This window comes from Melozone crissalis, unplaced genomic scaffold (genome assembly GCF_028551555.1).
Source record: "Melozone crissalis strain CALT ecotype California unplaced genomic scaffold, PUWL_Pcris_2 ptg000014l_1, whole genome shotgun sequence".
NCBI lineage: Eukaryota > Metazoa > Chordata > Aves > Passeriformes > Passerellidae > Melozone > Melozone crissalis.
Window position 1 is genome coordinate 15,981,662 of NW_026535792.1, and position 26,136 is coordinate 16,007,797.

At 46.4% G+C, this 26,136-nt stretch overlaps 2 protein-coding genes across 2 annotated transcripts in view; one reads left to right on the top strand and one right to left on the bottom strand.

Moving 5' to 3' along the window:
- The first annotated feature begins 6,849 nt into the window (after positions 1-6,849).
- On the top strand, positions 6,850-9,429 carry ISL2 (ISL LIM homeobox 2). The gene is made up of 6 exons (XM_054272912.1): positions 6,850-6,907; positions 7,892-8,081; positions 8,272-8,531; positions 8,642-8,925; positions 9,011-9,181; positions 9,313-9,429. The coding sequence occupies exons 1-6, from the start codon at positions 6,850-6,852 to the stop codon at positions 9,427-9,429; spliced, it is 1,080 nt and encodes a 359-aa protein (XP_054128887.1).
- A 2,164-nt stretch (positions 9,430-11,593) lies between these two features.
- The window catches only part of SCAPER (S-phase cyclin A associated protein in the ER), a 132,878-nt gene continuing 118,335 nt past the window's right edge, over positions 11,594-26,136 (bottom strand). The window contains exons 29-31 of the mRNA XM_054272915.1: positions 16,142-16,333; positions 13,602-13,653; positions 11,594-12,028 (exon numbers count right to left, since the gene is read on the bottom strand). Of these exons, the coding sequence (XP_054128890.1) occupies positions 11,934-12,028; positions 13,602-13,653; positions 16,142-16,333 (339 nt within the window). The 3' untranslated portion in view covers positions 11,594-11,933. The remainder of the gene's footprint in view (positions 12,029-13,601; positions 13,654-16,141; positions 16,334-26,136) is intronic.

A 26,136-nucleotide genomic window follows, 5' to 3' on the forward strand; every position in this document is an offset into this window, starting at 1 on the left:
TGTCTTTTTAATTGGGGTGTTTTACTCATTAAAAGCATGGCATGTAATTTCATAATCCTATTTTAGGCTCCAAAACTAAGCTTCCAACCTGCACATCTCATGTGGATGAAATCTTTACAACAAACATACACCTAAAAACCCCAAACCAAAATAAACCAAGAATAAACAAAGTGATCTCGTTCAAGTTGGGGCTTTACTGCCTCGCACTAAAACAAAAGTGGGCTACTATCAAAATTAACTAAATGCATCATAGCCAATAATAAATTGATCCATTTGCTGTGTGTCTGGCTTCATAGCACACACATCATATTTTCATGAGCAGAGTGATATTGCTGCTCTTCAGGTCAGATTTTAAGGGGTAGCATCACCAATTCAGAGACATGACAGGCTTTTTATTATATTTTCTGTTTATAATTTTGATTCCAGTCCTCAGCAACACTTCAGATGCACAAATCCTTATTGAAACTGGCTTGATGCGGATTACAGCCTGAAGCACAAAGGAAGTCTTTATCACTTATGGCCAGTGTTTTAGGAGCTTATAACTGTAATCAGGTAGGGATTATATCAGCATGATCCATACAAGCTGAACCATGGCAAAAAGCTTTTTTCTGTTTGACCTTCCCATGACAATAATAGAAATGGAAAACATGCAACAAACAGATGCCACTGAAGTAGAATCACTGTCCACTGCAGGCAGAAGTTACTACTTTGTATTTTGAAAGAAAAATTAGTCATTAATTAGTAGAAGCAGATCCTTGTATGGTGCATTGTTATCCAGGATTATTTCATTAGGATCTGCTGACCTAATTTCTGCATTGGAAAGAGAATTACATTTTTTCACACTATTGGGATTGGGGAAAAGAAAAAAGTAATAACATAGATTATTCAAACTTTTAAAAATATGGTCGCAAACAAGTAGAGGTACCTGTACTGATAGCTCTACAGATGCCAAATGAACCAAGGACCATTACAAATATGTAACGATGTCTTCCCTAGAATCCGATTTTGGTTTTCTTAAAATACATAATTCCTAATTAAAACATATGGAATCCAGCTAATACAGCCTCATGACTAAGGGATTTAGTGAAGAGCAGGAATTTTTTTTTATTACTGCTATGATGGTCCCCTCTGTCACAGGTCATCCTTAGCTTACTCCTCCTGCAATCACTCTGGGGATAGCTGACTCAGATAAATTAAAAGAGCTTCATTTGGGAAGCTTCCCCAGCACACGAAAGGATTCGCCTCCTAATCTGTCAAAATCCAATAACGTTAAAGCAACTGCAACCTGCTGACAGCTCAGCAGGGCCCCCAAACCAATGGACAGGACCCACAACCCAGCACTGGACAGGACTAACACCCACCTTGGAAGCAGCAGCAGGAGAGGTTTCTGCTGCTGAAATATTTTGTGCCCAAGTGCTGTGAGCTCACAGGGTCCGAGTGGTTCAGCCACCCCAGGATGTTGCCAATGACCCCTCACCCCCTCAGGAGCTGCACACAAGGAGGGACGTGTGTCCCCAGAGCCCTGCCCTCTGCCCCTCATCAGCACTGGCACAAAGGCTCATCTCCACATGTCTGACATTGAAGGTCCTTGCTAATAGCCCACCACAGGTGTGCTCAGTGCTCTGCTCAGATCACCTTACAGCCACTCACCTGTATGGCTCAGAGCAGCAGCTGCTCTTTCACGAGGCCTTATGGAAACCTTTGGAAGGGGACAATGCTACAAGCCCTTACAAAGTGCAGAACAGAGGAAAGAGCTCCCCCAAAGCTATCCAATGGCAGGGACAACCTTCTAATACTGAGCCTACAAAACCACAGACAGGTATTTTATCTTTCCTATTAACTACTCTCCCTTGCTAATGATTTCCATGTACCAGTCAAGAAGGGAGCCTGGGAGTAACATCAGGCTGCATATTCCTAAAGAACAAGATCACCTGAAAAGTTCAAGAAATCCTTTCTACCAAGCTCACAGGCAAGATGGGACCCTCACAACCTTCTGAAATCAAAGGCTCAGGTTATCTTGGAAGGCAACTTGTCCTGCCCAGGAGTGATGATGGTTTGTGGAGGACAAGAGAAACAGTGCTGGTGGGAAAAGCTCTGCAGCCCTCCCAGTGCTGACACCTGGATGGGGTTTTATGACCTGCCAAGCTCCTTCTGCCATGCAGCTCACCTTGTTGTTAATGGCAGATATGTGTAAAATTCTCTGACTGGTTGTACCAGCAATATTTTTAAAGGGGTAGTTGTGGTTTTCTGCCCATTACACTGCTGGTAAGGAATCCAGATGCCACTGTATTCCCACTCACACCAGCCCAAGCCATTCCTGCAGCAGCAGGAACAGTCACTCCAGGGGAAAAGCTCTTTCCCTGCCTCTAAGGACTTTTCAAGGAAAGTTACTTTTTCCTTTTTTCTTTCTGTTTCAGCTCAGTCAATAGCACTTTTGTGTAAGCACAGAGCTGCAGTAGGCCTTGTTTTCAGTGTTTTGGAACCTGCTTGATTTTTGATTTTTTTTTGATGTTTTTATTGCAGAGTCCATTAGGGAGGAGAACCTTCTGGTGAGTTACCTGCCATTTCTAGCACCTGCTGACAAAGGCTAATATACCTCCTGCTTGCCCTGTCACAAAGTCTAAGATGAAGTCTACAAAGTCTGCAATTCACCTATTGCCTTTAATCCTGCAGATAACAGCACAACAAGATCCACTGTCTGGGGGTTGAACCTAAACTATACACTTAGGTGTCCATTCCAGTGAAAGTAGTTAACAGGCAGGATGTGAGAGCAAGGCAGCCTCTCCTGCACTGGCAGGTGACACCAAGACCAGATGCATCTCTGGAAGAGATGGCTGAGGTCAACCATAAATTAACAGGCTCATTTTGAGGGAAAAAAGAATGATTCTGTGTCCAATTGCATGGTCTGGTATGGAGGAGACCAGAGGAGATGGGCCAATAAGTCTTTTCTGCACTCATGAACTTTCTGAATCTTTCTTATCCGGAGGGGAAGAATGGCAAGGGCTCCCTTTGCCATGTTACCATGGCTGACTCTTAATCACTAGCAGGGCTGGCAGTAGCTGTTGTGCAACACCACTTTCCCCAGCACTGGGCCCTGTTCCCCTGCAATGCTCCCAACCCCTGCTGGTCTCAGAAGAATTGAGCCCAAAGCTCCACATAGCAATTCAAATGCATCACCAGACATTAGGCCACCGGGTTAACCACTGTTTAATTTCGTCACATTTGTTTGTGAGTTATGTACGTGCCTTTCTTTTGTCAACATCTCCTTTTAGAAAGGATATTGATTTTGTTTTCAAAGGCTCTCGAAAATAAAATGAATGACTACATTCTAAGGAAGAGTCATTTTCTCAACAGCTGTAAATAATTTATTGTTCGCAACCCACCCAGATCAAAAGATACTTCATCAACTGATGTGGCAAAATCTGGTGCAAGCTGCATTTCTATTATCTCAGATCCAATTAACCATTTGGAGCAGACTAAAACATAACTAGATCAATCCAGAATCAGATTAATATCCAATCCATAATCACATTAATCACAATCTGTCCATAATTAGCCATCAGATAATCCCATTGGACAGGAGGTGACATGCAGTATCCCATTATCTCATTAATTATCTATTTTCAGTATCAGACATTGTGCCCAAACACAAGGAAATGTTTTTTAAAGGAAAATGGATAGGGAATTCTCATTTTGCTACATCCTCCCCATCGAAGCTCCCAGTGTCTCAGTCTTGGAGTTTTACAACATTTCTTTGTTTTGTCATATTCTGCTTGGACCAAGGGAGGTTTTTTGAGAGACATCATCTTTTTAATAAAATATGACCATCTTAGGAAGATGGATAAATAAAACATTTGTTTCATGCGAAGAAGTTTGTGAAAGAAAGAAAACTCTTCATCAAAAGTTTTAATGGTAACATGATAACAATAGCTTTGCAATGCTAAATCTTATTGCAGATGGTTCCTGTCTTTTTTTGTAATGTAAGTGAAATTGCGTTCCATCTGTTTTAATTTTATAATGGACTTAATCCATGGTTGGCTCTGAAAGAATCAGCATTTACTGCCTTTGCAATCTGCTGCAAACAAAAAAAAATTGTTACCATTTCCCCCTTCTAGAGGGAACTTGTACATCTATCTGGGAGAAAACCCCAGAGCTGCTCTGTAGAGAGTGGGGAGCACCTTTAGGCAGCCCCAGCCCGTGGCCAGCAGCCCCTGCCAGCTCTCACACCAAACCCAGAGCTGCTGCAGAAGAGGCTGGAATCTCTGGGCACTGGGTGGAGAGCGAGGAGTGATCAGTGTGACAGGAGAGATTGCACTTGGCTCTGACTAGAAAATGCTTCCAGCACTTCCAAGTTACCTGAACACAGTGGTCCAGAGGTGCCTCCTGGACTGAATTATTCCATCATTTTATGATGTGATTTCCCTTACCCTCCCTCAGATGAACCAACAATTAACCTGTTTGTAAAACATGCGGTATCAAGCTGGTTCAATGCCTCACAGCATTACCAGTAGTCATTTTAAAGCTTTTTGTATATCGCATAGAGGAGATGCAGGGCTTTCAACACTTTCCTAGCACGTCTTTTTTTTTTGTTTTTCTTCTAAACTGCCTGTGCAGCACTGCTACCCTGTTCCTACCTGCCTTGTTGGGAAGTGAGTCCAGTCCAACCACACCTGCCTGGTGTGAGCACATTGCTCTGTTCAGATACAGGTGTGACTGCAGCACAGCTTTCCATAGATTTGGAAAAGTTTGGTTGGCTCAGCTGTAACTTTACAAATTCCTAAACTGGTGGGAGGTTTGGGAGAGCAGACAGGATCCTGCCCTCGAGTGGGAAAAGGGTGATGCAACACAGAGCATCCCTGCCAAGCTGCTGTATTCTTAGACATGTCTCATTCTCCTATCACTCCGACATTTTTGCATTTTATTGTTAACACATGCAGATAGTGACTCACCCAGGAACCTGAATTCTGGCTCAGGCTGAAGTCACCCTCCTGTACCCTCTTTTCTGCAGGTGCCCAGGCACGGACCTGTGGTGCCCACAGTGCTGCAGAGGTTCCCATCACCTATCCCTCGGAGTGACCCCAGTTTGAAGTACCGACCAAACTTTTCCAAATGCCTTCATACCTCTCACCCCCCACCCAGCTCTGCCGCTGGCCAGCGAGCCGCGCTAGCGGCAGGCAGCAGTGAGAGCGCAGCCCCGAGCAGGGTACACAGGCAGGAACACACGGGCTCACCCTGCCCTGAGGATGTCACTGCTGCACCGCCCCTCTGCACCTCCGCACACGCAGGGGCAGGCAGGGACACCAAACTCCCCTGGTGACATGCGTGCCTGCTGAAGCGGGGGCTTCAAATGCTATCCATCCTCCTCTCCCCGCAGCTATGGTACAAATTTAAGAGCTTGCTTTCAACATTTGGGGCCCTCAAAGGGGTAGCAGGGGCCGTGACCAGGCTGGGAGAGCGGGTCAAATAGTGAAGCACTTTATCCAAAGAGTCCTCTCCCCCTCCCCAGCTTCTGAGGCTTCATACCTGCAGAGTGCCTGACTAGCGCAAGAGACAAGTGCTTCAGCTGGAAGACCCATCCCGCCTCCCTCCTCTGAGGAAAACGAGCGCAGCCTGCCCTTCCTGAGCCAACATCTAAAGTCATCACGTCCTCCCCGAGCTATACAGGTTGGCAAATGCCTGTCAAATTCCACGTATAAAATTAAAAAGGTGATTACATGGAAGTGAAGGAAAGGACCAAAGCCCCAAGACAGCAGCAATCTCAATGCCCGCATATTTAAGCCTTCCTGGACCTTATGAGACACTCGTGTTGCTGTGCTGCAAAGTCTTTGGGAATTTAACGCTGAGTCAAAGGCCACGGAAGTGCTTTCCCTATTTTTCTGCTAATGCACGGGAAGCCCATGGTGACTGGGGGGAAAGAAGGAAGAGAAAAGAGCAGAAGGAAGAAAAAAGCAACAGGAGAGGTTCGGCTGCGGGAACAGCATGGAACCAGGCGCAAGAAAATGCGGTAAAATACTGTTTTTCTCCTCTAATTTCAACTCGTCACAGGGCTGCTGCCCGGGACGGCCGCCCCGACGATGCGGTCGGTTCTGTTCGGGTCCGTAGGGGCGGCTCTCCCGCACACGGGCCTCATCAGGGAACTGCTCCGCGGGTGCGCAGCGTCGAGCCGGCGTCCACCGCGCAGCCCCTTCCCGTCTGCCGCGGAGATGCGCCTGTGCGCAGCGCCGGAACTGTCCCGCCGAGCCCGCCCGCGGGCACCTGCCAGCGGCACGCCGAAACGCGGGGGAAAGAACAACGAAATTAAATGCAAAAGAGACGAGAAAGAGAAGGAAGAGGGAAATTAAAGGAGAAAAAATTAGGCGAACTAAAAGTCAAGTAGAATAACAGGGAAAACAGAGGAGGGAAAAAAGCTACAATGCATCTCCTTCTCCTCGGGCTGCCGATGCCGCCGTTCCCCGAGCGCGCAGGGCCGAGGCGCAGCACGGCGGGCGGGGCAGAGGGTCCCGGAGCGCGGGGCGCGGAGGAGCTTCTCCCGCGGGGCGCGGGGCCGCGCGTCCCGTCAGTGCCGGCGTCGTGCGGCTCCGGGCCGGGTCCCGCGGGGCGTGCGCCCCGCTCCGCGCCCGCCGCGCGCCCATTGTTCGGCAGCGCCAATCCGCGGGCTCTCCCCGCGGCCGCCAATCGCCTCCGGGGGCCGCGCGGTGAGGTCAGCGCCTCTGCGCGCTGACATCACGGCGCGGCCCGGCGGGGCGGGCCCGGGGGGGCGGGCGCGGCCCCCGCCCCGCGCCGCGCGGGTAGTGGTGGAGCGGCGGCTCCGCATCCCGCATCGCTGCCGGTGCGCAGGGGGCCGCCCGCATGGTGGACATCCTCCTCCCGCGGCCGCTCCCGGGCGCCATGGGGGAGCCCTCCAAGAGTAAGTGCGCGCAGCGCAGCGGAACGCGGGGCCGGGGCGGGCGGGCGTGCGCGGGACCCTGCGGGTCGAGCTCCGCGCCGCCGCTGCCGTCGGGCGGACGGGCGGCCCCGGGCGCGCTGACAGCGCCGGGAAGGGCTGCGGCCCCTCGGAGGGCGCGGGCGGCTGCGGGCTCGGCCCGTGTCAACTCCGGTGCCGCTATTCCCGTTCGTGCCCGGCGCTTCCCGGCCCCTCTGTCCTTTCTGCTGTCCGCGCCGCTGAGCTCATTTCTTTCGACTGTTTCCATTTCTTTCTCTGCTGCCCTCTGCTCTTCCTTTATTTCTTTCTTTGGTCGTGTTACCCTTTTTCTTTCTTTATTTCTTTCGTGTTTGTATTTTTTTTTTAATTCTCTTTTCGTTTTAAAAAAATATATTTTCTTTCTGTTCTTGTTTAGTTTTATTTCTCTTTCTGTCTCTTTGATTCCATGTCTCTTACTGTTTTCATTTGTCCATGTTCCCATTTTAATCATCTCTGGGTTTTCGATGCTTTTGTATCTCCTTCCGTCATTCTGTTTTAATTTCTTTTTCCTTCATTCTTTCCTTTCTTCTTTCTTTGTTTCTTTCCTTATTTCTTTCAAGTTTTCCTCAGCCGTTGCTTTAATGGTTTTGTATCTCTGCTTTTATTTTCCTTTTCCAAAATTCTGCTTTTACGTCTCTGTCTTTCTGCATTTATTTGCCTTGCTCAAGCTTCTGTCTTTTTTTTTCTTTCTCTCTTTTTTTTTTTTTCGCTTTTTCCTGGCCGTATTAATTTGTCTCCTTTCATGTTTCCATCCTTTCTGTCCGTGTGTCTGTGTTTATTTCTCTTTCTTCCTCTTTTGGAAAAAAACCAAAACAAATCAGAATAAGAAAAAAGGATGAAGTGTAAAAAAGAAAAAGTGCTTTTCCCTCATTGCTGACCTCTGCTCTGACACACTGCTGGCTCTGACCGTACCCCGCTCGCTCCCGGCAGGGCGGCCGGGGCTGGCCCTGTGCGCGGGCTGCGGGGGCCGCATCCAGGACCCCTTCCTGCTGCGGGTGTCGCCGGACCTGGAGTGGCACGTCGCCTGCCTCAAGTGCGCCGAGTGCGGGCAGCCCCTGGACGAGACCTGCACATGCTTCCTGCGCGACGGCAAGGCCTACTGCAAACGGGATTACAGCAGGTGACCCCGAATGCGCCGGCGCTCGTTAGAACAAAAATAACCTAGACCCGAAAAAGCACAAAAGCCCCTAAAACTCCCCGAATTTCCCCCAACGAAAGCCCGACTCTGGGCCGCTGCCCGGCGCCGCGGCACCGCCTGGAGCCGCCCCGACGGCGCGGCCGCGGGCCCTGACGGCGTCGCGTCCCCGCAGGCTCTTCGGCATCAAGTGCGCCCAGTGCCGGGCGGCGTTCAGCAGCAGCGACCTGGTGATGCGCGCCCGCGACCACGTCTACCACCTGGAGTGCTTCCGCTGCGCCGCCTGCGGCCGCCAGCTCCTGCCCGGCGACCAGTTCTGCCTGCGGGAGCGCGACCTGCTCTGCCGCGCCGACCACGGGCCGCCCCCCGACGGCGCCGCCGCCCGCGGACCGCGCAGCCCCGCGCTGCCGCCGGCCGCCGCCGCGCACCTCGCAGGTACCGGCTCCCCGGCGGGGCGGGCGGCGGGGCGGGGAGGGTGTCGGGAGGGCTGCGGCGGGCGAGCGGGCGGCGGCGCTGACGGTGCGCGCCCTCCCCGCCCGTCGCAGAGCCGGTGCCCGGGCGGCCGCCCGCCCCGCGGCCGCCGGCGCACAAGGCGGCGGAGAAGACCACCCGCGTGCGGACGGTGCTGAACGAGAAGCAGCTGCACACGCTGCGGACCTGCTACGCCGCCAACCCGCGCCCCGACGCCCTGATGAAGGAGCAGCTCGTGGAAATGACGGGGCTCAGTCCCCGCGTCATCCGCGTTTGGTTCCAGAACAAGCGCTGCAAGGACAAGAAAAAGTCCATTCTCATGAAGCAGCTCCAGCAGCAGCAGCACAGCGACAAGACGGTGAGCGCCCGCCTTCCCCGGCGGGGAGGGAGATGTGGGTGGGGGGCTCGGGCGGCGGTCGCGCTGAATCCCCGTGTGCCCGCAGAGCCTGCAGGGCCTCACCGGGACTCCGCTCGTGGCCGGCAGCCCCATCCGCCACGAGAGCGCCGTGCAGGGCACCGCCGTGGAGGTCCAGACCTACCAGCCGCCCTGGAAGGCGCTCAGCGAGTTCGCCCTGCAGAGCGACCTGGAGCAGCCCGCCGCCTTCCAGCAGCTGGTGAGCCGCGCCGGGCCGTCCGTCGGGCCGCAGGGGACGGGCAGATGCCGGCCCGCCGGGCCCGGCTGCTGAGGGAGGGGGACGGGGCAGGGGGCGACCGCGCCAGGCCCTCACAGACGCTGCTCCCCCAGGTCTCCTTCTCCGAGTCCGGCTCCTTGGGCACCTCCTCCGGCAGCGACGTGACCTCGCTGTCCTCCCAGCTCCCCGACACCCCCAACAGCATGGTACCCAGCCCAGCCGAGACGTGAAGCGGCCGGTCCGCCCCGCCGCGGGACCTCCGCATGCCTGCGCTCCCTGCATGAGACACCCGGCCCCGGGCCGCTCCCAGAGCGCCGGACAAACGCCTTTGTTTTTTAATTATTCTTATTTAAAAACAAACAAAAAATATGTTACCTGTCGGCCAAAAAAGCACCGGGATCCTCGCTGCCTTCACCAGACCGGAGAGAGAGCCCCCGCCCTGGTTTTTTTCGTGGTTTTGGTTTGGTTTTTTTTTCTGCCCTGCGGATTTCGGTGTTTCTTTTCCCCAAAGAAACTCGGATTTCCCCGCCGAAGCCCGGCACAATGACAGGCTTCCTCGCCCGCTGTTTGAGCTGGGGACGGCTTTTCTTTCCTTTTTGAAAGGGAAAAATAAATACTAAAACCAAAATCTACAAAATGGGGAGAGACTCCTCTCCTCCGGCGTGCGGCCGCGGAGCTGGCCTGGACCTTCCTCCGCGAAGCCGCGCCGTCCAGCCTCATCTCACACCGATGCCTCACTCGGGCCACGCTGCCCGGCCCCCCACGATCGCTGGAAAAAAGGGACACGGGAACGAGACTTTAACGGGAAAACCAGTACTAATAATGTTAAGTTATCAATGGACGAAGGACGGATTGTTTGCGCCTTTAACGATCAAAAGTAAGTTATTGTTATTTATTGTCAGAGTCAGCGGTTGAATAGTGGGATTAAATATTTTGGACTTAATAAAAAAAAAAAAAAAGAAAACAAAAATGGTTTTAAACGAAAAAACCAAAACGAACTAAAAAAAGTCGCGTAAGGGTGGCCAAGAGGCACCCCAGGTGCCGAGCGGATCGGGAGCGGAACAGAGCGGGTCGGGACGGGCACAGCCCCGGCTTCTCCCGCACGGCCTCCCCGCACGGCGCTAATCGGCTTTCAGAACCGGGGCCGCTTATTTATAGCGGGGGAGGCGGAGCGCAGGTTTCCCTTTCGGAGTAGCCCCCAGGCTCGCCCGGCCGTGCCCGCACCTGCCGCGGTGCGGGGCCGCCTCGCCTTCTCCCGGGGTGGCGGCGCTGGGCGGCGGAGCTCCCCCGGGGCGGCGGGGTGAGCCCTACATTCAGCTTCTCCACCCCCCCGTCCAGACCCAGGCGGCGACTCCTTATCTGCCTCTGGCATCACCTGTGAGAGCGGCAGGGCCGCTCCAGCTCCCGCGCCCTCCCCCTTACCCGCGCGGGACCGCTCAGGGCCAGCTCCCCGTGGGACAGCAGGCCCGGCCAAGCTCAAGCCACGGGGAGCCGCTCCCTTACCCCACCCCCGGGCAGCGGGGCGAGAGCTGGGCCCCTACCGGAGCCCTCCGGGCTGCAGGGGATGGGCAGCGCGGCGCCGTGGCGGCTCCACCACCCCGACAGACTGCGCAGCGAGTGCAGGGACCGGGCTCCCAGGGCGAGCTGCCCTCGCGGGGCACGGAGCGGTGCGGGCTGCGGGCCCGCCTCAGCCCGGGGCTGCTCTGCACCGCCGGGACGAGCTGTCCCGGCTGAGGACAGGTGGGGATGGGCATCCTGCCGCCCTCCCAGCCCTACCGCGGGGCCCCCGCCGTTACCTGGCTCCGTCCGGGTCGGGCTGGAACTCGGCGCGTTCTCTCGGGGCCGGGCTGGAGCTCGGCGCGTGCCTCGCCTCAGGGCCGGGCCGGGCCGCTATGGGCGGCGCTGGGGCCGCCGAGAAGGGACCGTTCCGCTGCCGGTGGCGATCACGGTACTGGTCCTCGCTCCGGCACCGGTCTCGGTCCCCGTCCTGCCCGGGTCGAGCTGCCGGTGTCCGCGGGCCGGGATCGGCGCAGGGCAGGGCCGGGGTGCCGCGCGCCCCCTCAGAGCCGCCGCACGCGGGAGCGGCCCCGGGCGGAGCCGGCGCGCGGAGCCCACGGCGCGCGCGGAGCCGTGAGGGCTCCGCGGGGCCCGCTCGATCCGAGCGAGGCGTTAAAAATGCATGAGCTCTAAAATATCTGTCCTAGGTGACGTATCCCCAATCACCCAAAAAATTATAAGCAAACTTTCCCCGGGGCCAGATCTGACGAATTACTTTGATTTGATTCCGATTGACTCTTGATTACCGAGAAAAACATCTTATCAGGGGTTTTTTCTCTCTTTCTGAACCGTGTTGCTTATGGTAACTCAAACATACTGATGATTTTAACACAGGAATCACACAAGACAGAATAAGTTATTTTATTACAAGATATATAGAACATATTTTCTCTATTTGCAACCTTATTTCAGCAGTTCTGCAGTGCAAGTCCCACCACAGGGCAGAAAACACCAAAATCATGACATTGGATACAAGAACGAAATAAACTCAAATTATCAAAATTACAAAACAGAACTTGGAAGTATCTACAGTACTTATATAAATAGTGCAAATTATATATCTATAGGATAATTATTTAGAGTATCAAAACCATTTTGGAACAGCGTCTTAAAGAAGGTAATCAGCAGGAACTGGTCAGTGTGATGATGTTAGAGATTTAAAAGCTAAATACAACTCTTATTTTTTCAAGAAGAACTGTCGAGCTTCTTCCCAGGACTGCCGGGGGAATCTGTTGGAGAGCTCAAGATAATCTTGAGAACTGAAAAATTTTTCTGTTGAAGACAGAACATAAAATTACCAAGTTATTCCCTCTTAAGATAAGAACGCAGTAAAACAAGAATAATGAATGTGCAGCCAATTTGGGTGATTTACTCCCCTCCCTCTATCCAAATCTCCTCAGACCGTGCGGTGACACTTCTGTGGAGCTCAGGGCATCTATGCTTGGCTCTAAGAATGGGAGCAGAGGCTCTGATGAGTAAAGGCTTCCATGTGTGAGCTGCTCAGGCTCTCTGCCCTGTGCAGAGAACATTTCACATCTTTGCACACTTCATGTTCTCGGGCACACCACTCAGCCTCGTTATACTCTGGGCAGCCTCAGTGGCATTTTCTGCCCAGCAGTTTCTTTTTTTTACTACAAAGGGCTGCAGAAGAGTTGTGTTCCTGACTCCCCAGAGCTCAGAGCACAAGCACAAATGCAGCTTTCACTCCTGAGAGTGTGCAGTGACGTGGACAGGACTTCACTGTGCCAGGTTGGAGGGTCTGACCCTCCACGCAGCACCCAACTGTGAAGTTTGTGCTTTCAGGTTTTATTCCCATCAGTGTTACTATTCTCTTTTTTGGGGGGGACACCATCCTTCACATTCAAGTGATATAAGAGATAAAAATAATCCTGCCTACACTATTATTAACTTTTCTGCAACTGGGGAATGTTTAGAAATCACACTCACATGTTACCATATTTTTGTTTAGAAGTTCCTCCAGTTTGAATAGTGAAAATAAAAAGCAAGTTTTTCCATTTGGATTTTTGATGTTTCTTGAGAAGAATCTCATGGAAATACAGTCCTGGAAAGTTGGTGCTGCAGACACTGCACGAGTCTGCTTCAGACTGAGATGTCTGATGTTGACAGTAACAATGTCCATAAAGTTACTTTCATTTTATAATTTATTTTTAAACAAAAACTTGATGCTTTAGACCTAGAACCACTCACCTCCTAGCAAATGCTTAAGAAATGGTGGTGGATTTCTACTTATGAGGGAGAAATGACTGTCCGAGCGTTGCATTTTATGCACAATTCTCAAGACCAGATGCCCATCAACACTTGAATTTCAGATGTGTTTAGCAAGTAACAGCCATCTCAGCTGAGAATCTTTCAAATGTTTTGCCTAGAAAGGTTGACTGCATTTAAAATAATATTTAAAATAACTGAGGAGGGAAAAAAAATCCTGACTCTTCTGCAAACTGACAGACTTTAAAGGACAATTACAGGACAGTATTTTAGAGATTTTTGGCTCCCTGAGTGTATTGGCATGGCTATGTAGCTTCTGCAACCTAAAACTTTTGAAGGCAGCCTTTGTGTCAGCTAATTAAATATGTGCAGGTACAGTATCACATTTAAGACACGACACCACAGAGCACTGAATAAAGATTAACAGCCTGAATCCCCGACAGAGGAGCAGCGGGCTGGAACACACGGATGTGCAGGTCAGGATGTGAGGCAGGGAGCCCACCCCAAACTGTACATTTACTGTATTCCCCCTCAGCCACACCGATTCAAGGAACTTAAATCACAGTATCTACATGTTTTGCTACCCAGTTGTTACTCTGTTACACTGCAGGGAACCTACCCCTCTGCTGAGATAACTGATTTTCCATTTGGCCTGAGCTCTGTGCAAAATCCTGTGGGAGAAAACAAACAAAAAAAAGACATCAGGTATTCAGATCTTACATCTGAGGAATTAAAACAACATTCAAAAGTCTTCACAGTCATTCAAAAATACTAATACTTCATGTAATCTGTAAATTAACAAACTCTGGCTTGTTTTCTACATATCATAACACAGTACTATCAGCATTTAAATTCTGTAATTTACAGTGGATTTTTACACATTTATTTATATCTGTTTTCAAAAAATAAATTTTTAGTGAATGTCTTCTTAGGAAATAGCTATTATTATGATTTTTATTTAGCCATTTAACCATAGCAATGTTTCTGTAAAACAAATGGTGTTTCAGACCTTTGCTCTCTACTCCAAATACACTCTTACAAAATTCATGACTGATTCCAATTTCAATGGCTGTGCTTCCCAGCAACCTGGGAGCCTGAGGTGCTGATCTCCTGGGAGAAGGTGGAGTTGCTGCCCAGCGCTGCTGTCCCTGACAGCCAGCTGTGCCCCCAGCTGTGCCCCCAGCACTGAGGACTGTGTGATCCCGCTGCTGTGGGGTGTTGGGGCGCAGCATCCTCACAGCCAGCACGGACAGAGACCTGGCCTGGAACCAGCCAGCTCCCCACTACAGATCCTGCCCTTTGCTGCAGTCTCCACCCAGCAGAATAGTGAAGAAGGGATTACCCGAGATAAGATACAGCACAGCAAATCGTGGATACTCCTGAATGTTTCTACTTATTCCTGCACATCTCCAAACAGAAGTAACAAAAATAAACAGGCTGATGCAAACTTCAGCTGATGGAAATAAATCTATCGGTAGGGAGACCGCTGTAAAACGCAGAAATGCTCTTCCTTTGATTTTGGCTGCACATTTAACACACTGTATTTAAGTGTTATATTCGTACACGCCACCAAACTTTTACGCAAACAGGATTTCTTTTGGCGTTCCCTGGCAAAGGAAGAATCTCATTTTCTAGTCACAGGCCAGCATTTTACAGTCTTTCCCAAACCTTCTACTGAAGCAAATGAGAGATTTGCTTGACAAACAGCAGCGAGTTGAAATAGAAGCAGAGCAGCGAGTCCCTCCTGCGTGCGCGGGATCTCTGCATTCCTTGGGTCCTGCCAGCACCGCGCTCCGTGTGTGCGTGTGCAACATCGGGACTGCACTGAAAATGGGCAAAATACTGAAGGACCACCAAAGCCAGCAGTGCCAGGACACTTCACAGCTCTTCCATATTTTAATAGAACACCTTTTTTTAAAAGCCTGCAGGCATAGTACACAAACTTGCCACCTGGGATATAACTAACTGGAAATCGTATTAGTAACGCTGACCCTTATAAATGTACTTACGTCTTACCGTAGCTACTGGGGATTTTAGTGCCATTCCATCTCTTACAGAACAGAAATCAACGTAAACAACCTTAATTATTCATATAGGGAACAGTCTCCTCCACTCTCCTGTTTTTTAGCTGAAAAAACCCCAAACTAAACTTGCTGCACTTACTAATAATGGTTAAATTATATTTTTCAGTTTCACTATAAGAAAGCCAAAGAAGATGAATTATAGCTGTGTAATTAACCAGAAGTTCATTACTATATGGCAAACGTTTTTATTTCAAAGTTCCAAACTTCTTTTTAAAAAACTGCTGTGTAATTATTCTAGTATTAAAAGGATAAAAAGTAGCTGCACTCATAAGTTTGATGTTATGCAAAGACTTTTAGTAAATATTTAGTTCTTGTACTTTCTCTCTGAAATGTATGTAGCTTATTATTGGACTAGCTGTAAAGCATTAGAAAAAGGACTTTGATTAAAATTTCTTTATCAACAGCAGTAACTTTCAGGTGACTGATACAAGGTTACAGAATCCCAAGAGAGTATTATTTTTAACAGCACCGTGTTTATGAAAACCGCATTTATTCACTGGAAACAGTCAATAAAATGCTTGAAAACCATGAGGCAGGCAAAAAATCTGATGGATAAAACAATATATAAATTTAAACAAAGGGAAGAAAAACAATGCAAATCTTTATTCAAAACAGTATTTGTAATGACTTTGGTGGCTTACTGTCAAAAATAAAGATTGCAAGATTAGACTGGTAACATATGTTTTGTATATTTTCTGCAGAAAATGCATACACTTACCCAGCTCTCTGTAAATCTATGGTACACAGTATACAACTGTACATTTATATATAAACACATTAATATACTGATTTCAGATATGCTACATGGGCAAGAATTTTTTTTAAAATAAATATTTTAAAATCTACATCACATCTTCCCAGTACATCCAGAAACTTGAATGCAAACCGGATTCTGCATGAACAGTGAGAACCTGAACTACTCAGTAACCTTTCAGTGTGATAAAATGCCTCAAGTACAGGCATCATCTGTGGTTTGAGAAGAGCTGCAGAGAGTCTGGAAGCACTTCAGTGCTGTTTGCTTGTCCTAGTGCAGTGAAGATCCCCACCCTGAGAGCAAAGGCGAGCCCAGCCGTACCTGGATGAAGGTGGCCAGTAAAACACAGCTCATCTCCTGCTCCAGGATGATCTTGTTCTGAGGGTTATTGTAACACGCAGCTATGAGTGAAGGGAAGAGCACTTTGATTAAACGAGGATCACTGAAATACTGGAAAGGCAACTGGCAGAGCTTCTGCAGCACCGTGGGGTGACGGCCAGACTGTACAATGATCTGAAAATACAAACAGAACAAAATTCAACCACGTGATCTATCTGTTCTTCTCTTCCTCTTAACCACCAAGGGTGCTGAAGTCATGCTAAAAAAATGAGCACGGATGAGGAGTAAGTACTAAAAATAAAGCCCAAAACATTTACTTCAAATAACTTCTGTTTCAGTGTGCAAGTCCTATTTTTATTGCAGAGTAATACAAAAAATAGAAAGCTCTGAAAGTTCTTTTTTTTTGTACCACCCAAAAAGACAGCAAATAAGCAAGGGATTAATTTACAGATTACAGTAAAATAGATAATTTAATACCTTAATTCAAAAGACAAAGAATTACAGCTCAGGGACTATTCCAAGATAGAGCTATGAAAGACAAAACGCCGACCCTTGCCATTTGAACGCGCTGAGCACAGGGAAAGAAAAATCCAGGATTTTAAAAACCCTCCCAAAGCTTGACCATCCTTCCTGGGGCTGGCAATTCGAGAGGACTGTGTTTCAGGGGAGATGTCTGCCACGAATTCTCAGGCACCAAAAAGAAAAGGGGATTGTGAGCTGCCCAGCGAAGAGTTTCTGTAAGGAGAGACTCAGAGAGATCCTCCCATCTGTGCTCCTTATCTCGGTTTCTATCAGTGCCATTGGCTCTAAAAGGAGAATTGTTTAGATAAATGGGACTGTTGTCATGAAGAAGGCTAAGTTTACAACTGTATACATCTGAAGAAATAAGGCAATGCTATCACTGGTCTCCTACAAAGGAACCTTTCCATTTCACTTGATATTCTTATAAAATCTTTGCCATAAACTAAAAAATGCCCAAATCGGATCTGTTCCAAGTAACCTTGATTAGACAATTACAATATGAAAGAGCTGTTTGACCCAAAGTTGGCTTTTCAGCATAGGAGGAAGCTCCTATAAGGCTGGAACACTGTAAAACTGAGGGTCACGACTGTAAATTGTACTTGGAAAAACACAATTTTACAGGTACACACCCAGACAAGACTGCATTCAAATTAAAACCAGAAGGACAGAAAGAAGCAGTTGAGACTACAGGAACATAAATTACAGGGATTTACAAGTTTTCAAAGCACTTTTAACAATACCTTCAGAGCACATGCTAAGTTGATAATGCAGTTCAGTTTAAAAACAAGATGAACAAAATAATAGTTTGCATTTTTTTTCAGTTTACCAGTGAAAAAAGACATTGAAAAACCTTTCAAAATACTGGTAGCGATGTCTTAATGCCCTTAAAGAAAGGAGCAATTTTTAAAAGACAGCCAAAAAAGTGACAATTAAGCACACATTCAGACATTGTTTTGAGGAAAATATCACTGAAGCATTTGCATGATTCTAAACTCTCAGCTCCCACCCTGTAAGCAAGAGGTGCCCCCAAGTTTGGGAGTACTGTTGAAATTTCAAATTAACCAGAGTGGCTATTATATTGTTCTATTTTTCTGTGGTAAATTCTATAATCAGGAAAGTATTTAAAGTCAATCATAACTGGTACTAAAATAACTACAATTGGCATTTCTGATCCAGGACAGAACAAGGGAACTCTTGATTTCTTTTTCATGGCCACCATACCCTTGATGAATAGGCAGAGGAAAAGAAGTTTTTGGGACATTTTATTTTTGATTTCACAGTTCACTTCCTTTACCTGTCCTAAAAATGCCATGGATAGTTAGTGAAGTCCTGCCACACTCACAGTGCAGATACCCAAATAGCTTCCATGGAGTTATTATTTCATTATCTTTTTATTTTCAACAGCTTCACTACTATGATGTTATCAACATTAAAGATAGGAAGGGATATAGAGGGGGTGCTGGCTGTTTTAATCTGGTATTTATCACATGTGGAATCAATTTAATGATTTCAGCTCATTGTACTAATGCAGCTACTAAACCTGATACACTATATTATGTACTCTGAAGAAGAAAACCATGACTCACCCCTTACTGGAAAAAAAGCCAATCAAATAAACCTGCAGCAGAGCACATACTCCTTGCTTCACTGTCAATGGGTGGAGGAAGTGAAGGCCAGCACTTGACTGAGCAGATGAACATCAAAGAAAACAAAGGCAAACCTCACACTTCTCTTCCTTGATTTTTTTTTTTTCTTTTGGAACAGTCACTTGGCTTAACAATCCCAGGGACTTTTGCAGGCCTGGAATATGGAATGCTCATCTTATAAACTTCTCTCATACAAGAGATACAAGCTCCTTACTGAAATGCAGCTTGCCTCTCCTCCTGCCACAGACTGGGATCCAGATGCATTTACCTAGAATTAGCTTTTCTTGTTGCTCTCTCTCTCTAGCCTGCAAATCAGATATGCCTGTCAAATGTAACAAGATCCTAATTAAATCACTGCATTTCTGTACAGCCAAGTATTTAAGCACCTGCTTAACTTCACCTATGTGCCTATGTTCCATTAATATTTCCTTGTGGTTTTCTTTTTCTGAACTGAGACCTATCAAATTAGTCCAAGCTACCACAATTATTTTTTTTAAATCAGAACAGGAAACTCACATTAATGTTTTCTGTATTTCCTTTTAAAACCTTGCTTATTTTCAAAACTTACAGGTTATTATATAATAATAAATCTGTATATAATACAACTTTATTGGTTTTGTCTGTGCTTAGCTGGAATAAATCCCATCTTAGTTTATCTTATTTATGGCCCAACATGTACCAAATGCTGGAACAATCCTGTGAAGACCCAAACAACACACAGGTAGGAGACACAGCAAATAGGTTTCTGAAATGCTATTTCATGAATGAAGGGAGTTTTCCTTTGTGCCACCAGTCAAACTCCAGGCCCTGGTCCATCCTGGAGGTGGAGCCCCTGTTACAGAGTGGGTGAGAATTCAGGTTCAGCACAGCAGAAAGCACTGGCCAACACTGCTCTCAGTGTGAAAGGCTGCTGAGGAGAGACTGCAGCAACTCAGATCCTCACTTGCAGGACTGCAGCCCTGCCTGGTTGGTGTCTGTCTGCACGTCCAGGTCTCCCACACCACGCAGGCTGTGCCCACAGCCAACTGTCCAGCACCATGAGTGATGTGGTGACCTGTGGGAACTTTCCACTGAGCAACACCTTGCAGGGCTGCCTATCAGTTATCTTCTGTCACTCCCACCACTTTATAGCCCTCTGCAGGTCCTGCTAATTGGCTTAATCTCCAATAGCCAGCGGGTCAGGCTCTCTCCCCTGCCCTAGCAGCAATCCCTGCTCCCGTGTGACTCTGGGAAATGCACTCTGCTCTCACAAGTGCAATCATCATCCCCCTCCACTGCACTGGTATTTCTGAAGTTTATCACTTAGGAAAGCATGATTCATGATTTCTGAAGTCTCTAGATGGAATCCATGTTTTCCTCACGTTTCCTTGGGCCAATATTCACTGTAAAGTGTATTGCTTGGCCATTTGCTGCACTTCTCACTGTGAAAGCCTGAAGCAGTATAAAAGTCAGTCTTTCAAAACAGACTCCAATGACAAAAGCCAGCAATATGCCACACAGCACTTGAGCAATAAAATAGGACAATCAATCAAAAAAATTAAAAGCTCCATGTGCTATGGAACAGTAATAAAGTAGTGAGGGGAACTCATCATTCTCTGGGAGATAAGGCTTCCCCTGTCACTCAGGTAGGGTCTGGCTCCAGACCTGATGTGGAAGGAAGGATATTCCAGAAAGATATTCCATCCTGGACACTCACTCCTTCCCAGTATGTCCCCCAGGACAGCAGCCTGGCACTGCTGCCACAGCTTCCTGGCACCTTGCAGAGGAGAACTTCCCAGGACTGAATGCCTTTGCTAAGGAATTAACAGACCATAGGAATCCAAAAAACTTGGGCACGATTTTCTTCTGGGTAGCAAAGGGAAACACTGCAGCTCATTTCATTTCTCAGTCAGCTCCAAGGGCCCCAGAATTAATGTTCTGATGCTGCTGCAGGAATGAGAATCAAAAAAGTGCAGCTCCTTTCCTTCCTTGCAGGGAGACAATGAGTAGCATACATAAGGGACAACCTTTGCCCAATAATTAGCAAAGGAAAGATGTTTTGCTGAACACCTCCTAATTCTATTTATATACTGCAAATATATATTTGTTCTTCACTTCACCTTTCTCTGTATTCCTTTAATCAGTGAAAACTACCATTACTTTAAAATGCATATGTATGTATTTTTGTCAAAGGAGGGTAATAAATTCCTCATACCTAACAGGATCCAGAACTTTGGAATGGTACAGCAATGACACAGAATGTCTCAGCAGTTACATGTCAAATCAGATGTAAAATCTTACCAATTCAACAGTTAATTTTACAGAAAACTAAAATAAGAATGCTCTTGCCTTTGAAACTAGATTTTCATAATCAGGTAACTGAGTGTACAAACAGGATTTTCATCAATAAAACTAAAATGCTATTTAGAAAGCTGAAGCATGTCTGTATGTAGAATACTGAAAAATATTAGTTACATTGAAGTGAATTGATAATTCATAGATTCATATCATTCATATATTCCTATCTTCTGAATAGACATGTAATGGAGATTCATGCTAGTAATTTGTCAAGAGCTAACAGTTCAATTAAACTGCCCTGTGAAGATTTATTATGGAGTAGCATTTTTGGGGACAATCTGAGTTTCTTTTTCCAAGTTGTAACTGCATTCAAAAAAGAGGAACTAACTGAATATAAAACTCTGCTTGCAATTTTCCAAAGATTTAAAGAAGATTATGATGCCAGATCGTTTTCCAATGGTTCTATGTGTGTATGTTAAATATAGTCAGATATTTTATTACAAATAACAAAATAAAGGGTTCAGTGTCAGACCAAGAACTTTTTCACCAGTTGTGTACCACACAAGGTTAGCCCAGGATTACTGCAGACTGGAAGTGCTGATTTTTAGAGCAATATTTAGTCTAATTCTACTGGTGGATTTAGGTTTTCTTGCTTCACTTGGACATTTGCAGCTCTGTAAAAACATCATTCATGTGAGTTATTTCTGTCAATATATACAATAAACCCACCAGAATGATCTTTTAAAGAAGCTAATTAATTTTGTAGTCAGGTAGAAGAGTAAGCCAGCAGCAAACTTTTTTGTCTGTGGAAGGGCAAAACAAAGAACTGAAATGATTCAGTTTGGGAAGAAACTTTGGGAGCAAAGGCACAGCTGGCAGCAGTGGCACTGCTGGGGCACATGGCAGCCACAGGGGCATGGCCAAGGCAAGAGGAGACAACACCCAGCAGCTGTGCTGCCATCTGAGGGCTGGCAGTGCCTCCCAGCACCATTCCCAGCCAGGCCATGGGAACCATGCCTGCCTTCTGCAGCCCATCAGCTCCTTTCATCCACACAGGAAGGGGAAAATGGGCAGCAGAGAAAGGAAAAAGATTGCCAAGGAGAGAACTGAAATCTGTAGGCACAAACCCAAATGTGGAGTTTTGAACAAAAAAAGTGCCCTGCTCTTGTGTGACTGACTCTGCCTGAAAATGCCGCGGTCTTCGTAGTCTATAGTCAGGCTGATGGGTTTTGTGAGTTTTGACCAAGTATTAGGAGTTGTAGTTCTTTTCTCAAGTGGAAACTGAGACAAAGTTCTCCTAATGTGGATACAGGAACAAGCAGCTGGAAAGTTCAGAACTTCCTGAAGCAAAACCTTCTTTGGCTCTTGCAGACAAACCTGGCAGTGACACGGGGTGTTCCACAGGTACTGAGAAACAAATACAGTGCTTATTAGCAGGAGCTGAATTCACTTGCTAGAAAAACATCCTTCCCAACAGAATTTCCTTTCATTTTTATGAAACCAAGCATTAAAATGTGCCTTTTACTTGCCTGTGCTCTTCTGCTCTAATGTGGTTCACGTTCAGATGCAATTTTCTAAGAACAGCTCAGTTTAAAAAGTGAATGGTTCTCTGAGGGGCACTCCCTGCCTTCTCTGCTATCTCAGATGACCTGTGCTGCCAAACTTCAACATGGCCATGATAAACATTAGCATCTTAAAATGGTGCTTGCTATGGGAATCACTAATGCTTCTTATCCATGGATTTTTCATTAATATAAATGCCAATTCTAATTTGTACTAACAAGTAGTAACTTCATTGAACAGGAACTGTGCATCTAATTCCTGTAACAGCATTCCATCAAACAGTTAAATCCCTTTGTTTGATGTCAGGTTATTTACAACTTTGTAAAAGAAATAAGTCTTTATATTAGTAGTCCAGAGTTTCTCTTCAAAGTCAGATCTGCATTATTTCTTTGCTTCTATATAAACAGATCTCATACTGCTAGTATTTAATCAGCAGAATATGTCACCACTTAGGCTCTTCTTCTGTTTTAAGGTCAAGCTCTTTTCTTTCCATTTTGCAAACTCCACTATTGGCAAAGCTCTGAGCAAAGAATGTTCTAAATTCCTCCTGGCATTTCTCAGGAATCAGAGCACCATTTCCATGCAAAAAGAAAGTTCCAGAATGTTACACTGAAATTTAAAAATAAGAATTTTGTCTATTTGAAAAATTCCAGTGTTTATTTTCTTAGTGTCACATGTAAGCCTTCAGAGAGAAGATAAGAGTGGTTCAGGAATAACATCAGACTTCCTATAAAGCACATTCTAAGCATTGTCCTTTTAGAGCTCTATGGTTTAAGCAGATTCAAGGGTGCTCTGTGTGTACCTCACAGAAAAAAACTGTTACATCAGTTTTTGTTTAACCATCCTGAGACATATGAACATTTAAGATAGGACAAGGGCCAACCACCAGGAAAATGATGCACTGAAAATGTAAAAATGTTTATCAAAAATGATGCTAGTGGAAAATCTAGCAAAAGGCCATTATACAAAGCTTTTGAAAAAATGCAGCCCAAAATGACAACTAACAAGTCCCCTTAGTTATAACACAACAAGTGAACTATATATAAGATTAAATTCAACAACAAATAAATAATAAATAAACAAATAAACAAATATTGTAAAATATAAACTTCATTACAATGTGATGAAAACAGAAGCAATTCTAATATGCATTGAGCTTACTTGTAAATTTAATACTTGTCCAAGCTGCAGGAGAAAATAGTAATCTAATATCTGACCAAGGAGAAGGTATTAAGGAAAAGCCTAACTGCTGGAGTGACAGCATTTTAGCATTTATTAACATAAAAATAAATATTTAAGTGTGAGGTTGTTCTCACACTTCATGTTAATGATATACTTAAGGATCCTGTTAAACCAAAGGGTATCACTGCTTTCTAGAAAATTCTAAGCTTCATTGTTTCCACAATAATGCACCAGAAGATTCGTATGTTTAAGTGTTGGCCTAATAATTTTTAATCAGAAAGCATTATTATAGATCCAATGTATGAGAAATACCTATCTTCTGTCAGATAAAATTAAAAACCCATCATGACACATCTTAGATCCTCAGGGGTTATTCTGAGCCCTGAAGTGATCAGAATTAGCCTTTGTAGCCCTGCACTGTTTTTGAAGAATCATCTTCACACTGAGATAACATCCCCAGCTTCCATGATGAACCCCTTTAACCTCAGGCTGCTGCTTTGGGCACGGCTCTGCAGGCATTTACTCTGAATGAAATCCAACTGATCTGAATGAAGACGATTTAAAGGGTAGAGAAGAAACAGGACCAGTCAACAGAAGTTCAGGCAAACTGTTGGCTTAGGTTTCTGCCAGCACCCTTGGAAACAGCCAGTTTGGGTCAAAACCCCCAGAAGGTGTGAATAATTCCAACATTGCAAGCTAAAACACATAAAATCTTCTTGTGTGTTTCAGAGCATTTTCTCTCTTCAAAAGCAAATATTTCCTGTCACACTCTGGAACTCTAGTCACAAGTAAGCTATATTGTCTTGGAATTATTATTCCTAGCACGTTTTGTCTTATGGTTTCTACAAGAAATGTAAAGGCTTTGTCAAAGCACCCAATCATCAACTAAAAAGCTTGTGAAACACTGAGCCACTGGACATATTACAGAGCTGTCTGAGACAAAGCTTCAAAGAGAGAGCAAGAAAATGTGCTTTTCTGCCACGAAAAACCAGCTCCAATTTACCCTTTACTACGGGGAGAGGAAAACAGCAACATTTTCCATAGTACTCCATTAATGCATTTTGTTCTTTATGTTTCAGTATCGCTTCAAACAAGTGTGACTGGAGCTGAACACGACCCAAGGGGCTGGGGAGACTCCTCGGGGGCTCTGCAGGCTGCCAGCCTGGAGCGGCATCCGAGGAAGAGCTGTCAGCTCCGGGACACAGAGCAGCCGCTGCCTCGCCATGGGGCCGCGACAGCCGAGACTTTATGAGAGAGGCACAGGGAGTTCCCTCACACACTAGGCGAGACAGACAATAGCTCGCAAGGCTGATTAAAGATCTGCAGGCTTTCGACTCTAATGTTTAAAGTGTCCGTGTGGAAAGCGGTTCCCAAGCGAGCGAAGGGCGAGCGCCGCGCTGGGCGGGAGCGCAGCGGGAGTTGCGCAAGCGCTGCCTCCGTCCGAGCCCAGCTCCGAGCGGGAACGAACCGCGGGTGCAGCAGGACTGTGCCGAACTCCGCGGTGTTCTCCCGATGGGGACCGAGTTCCACCGGGGGTTAAGCTGAGACCACCAAACTCCGTTTATCCTGACCCAGGAGTAAGATTAGAACGCGGCTCCGCGGAGGCAGCAGCAGCAGCTCCCTTTCTTTAAGCCTCAGTTAGGGACTGTATTTGAAGGCTGTTGAAATTACTGGCTTTTATGACATCGAGAGATAAGTTTATCCTTCCGTGTTTACAGTTTGAGAGGAAGACAGTAAGATAAATCCAAATGCATTAATTTCTCACACTAATTCCTATACACTCTCTCTTCTCCTCCCGACAGGAACGAGCCAGTCATCATGAACTGAAACTAAATACACTTTACTTCATGCTAAGTCTTTGCTCATATTAAATTACCTTCTCCACCTCCTCTCAAAACCCCCCAAAAATCCAGGATGTATATTGGAATGTCAGAAATACAATTAGGATGTGACACATGAAATGTGCAGTCCCAAATGCTTCTGACATACTCGATTTGCTTTGTCATAGATCATTCTTTAAAAGAAAAAGTTCATCAGGAAGCTCAAACAACAACAAAAGTGTCTGACAAATTACCTAAAAGGCATCCCCACTTTTGCCTGACTGCTCAGACAGGAATGCCATGTCTCCTGAAGACATTGGTTCACTTAAGTGAATTTATGTGGCTGAGGATGTAAGGCTGTGAGAGCCAAGGCATACATTACAGAGCTGCCTTAATGTACTCAGCTCTAACTCGGGCACTTTAATCCTCAGGGGATTTCTGTTCACAAGCTCAAGTGCTTCTAAATGTGAGTCAAGACTACAACTTCACATGAATCACTCACTTGCCAAAATCAGCTATTCCACAAAATTTACCAGGTATTTCTTGTTCAAACCTATAAAGCTTTAAAACATCAGGGTGTGGGGCTTTTAAAAGAAGTTTTAACGAAAAACCCATAACCTCAACATGAAATCAATACTCCTAAAAATCCCTGTTTGAGAAGAAACTAACAAAATCAGAATTAAGTAAATTCAGATCTTATTTAATTACAGATAGGGATGTTAACTGCATGGTAACTACCAATTCCTGCCTCTTTGCTCTTTGGGCTGTATTTTCATAAAGTCCACCTACCAGATCAAAATTGTTCCAGTTCCTCCACAGCCCCAAAAGCAACATAAACTATGAAAGCTTAGTGATGGCCTCTAGTAAACAACCCATATGGAAACCCTACATATTTTTATAAATTGCAAGTTTTCCTGTTGACTTCTGATTTTCACAATTTTTCCATTTTAGAAGTATTTTTCTTCCT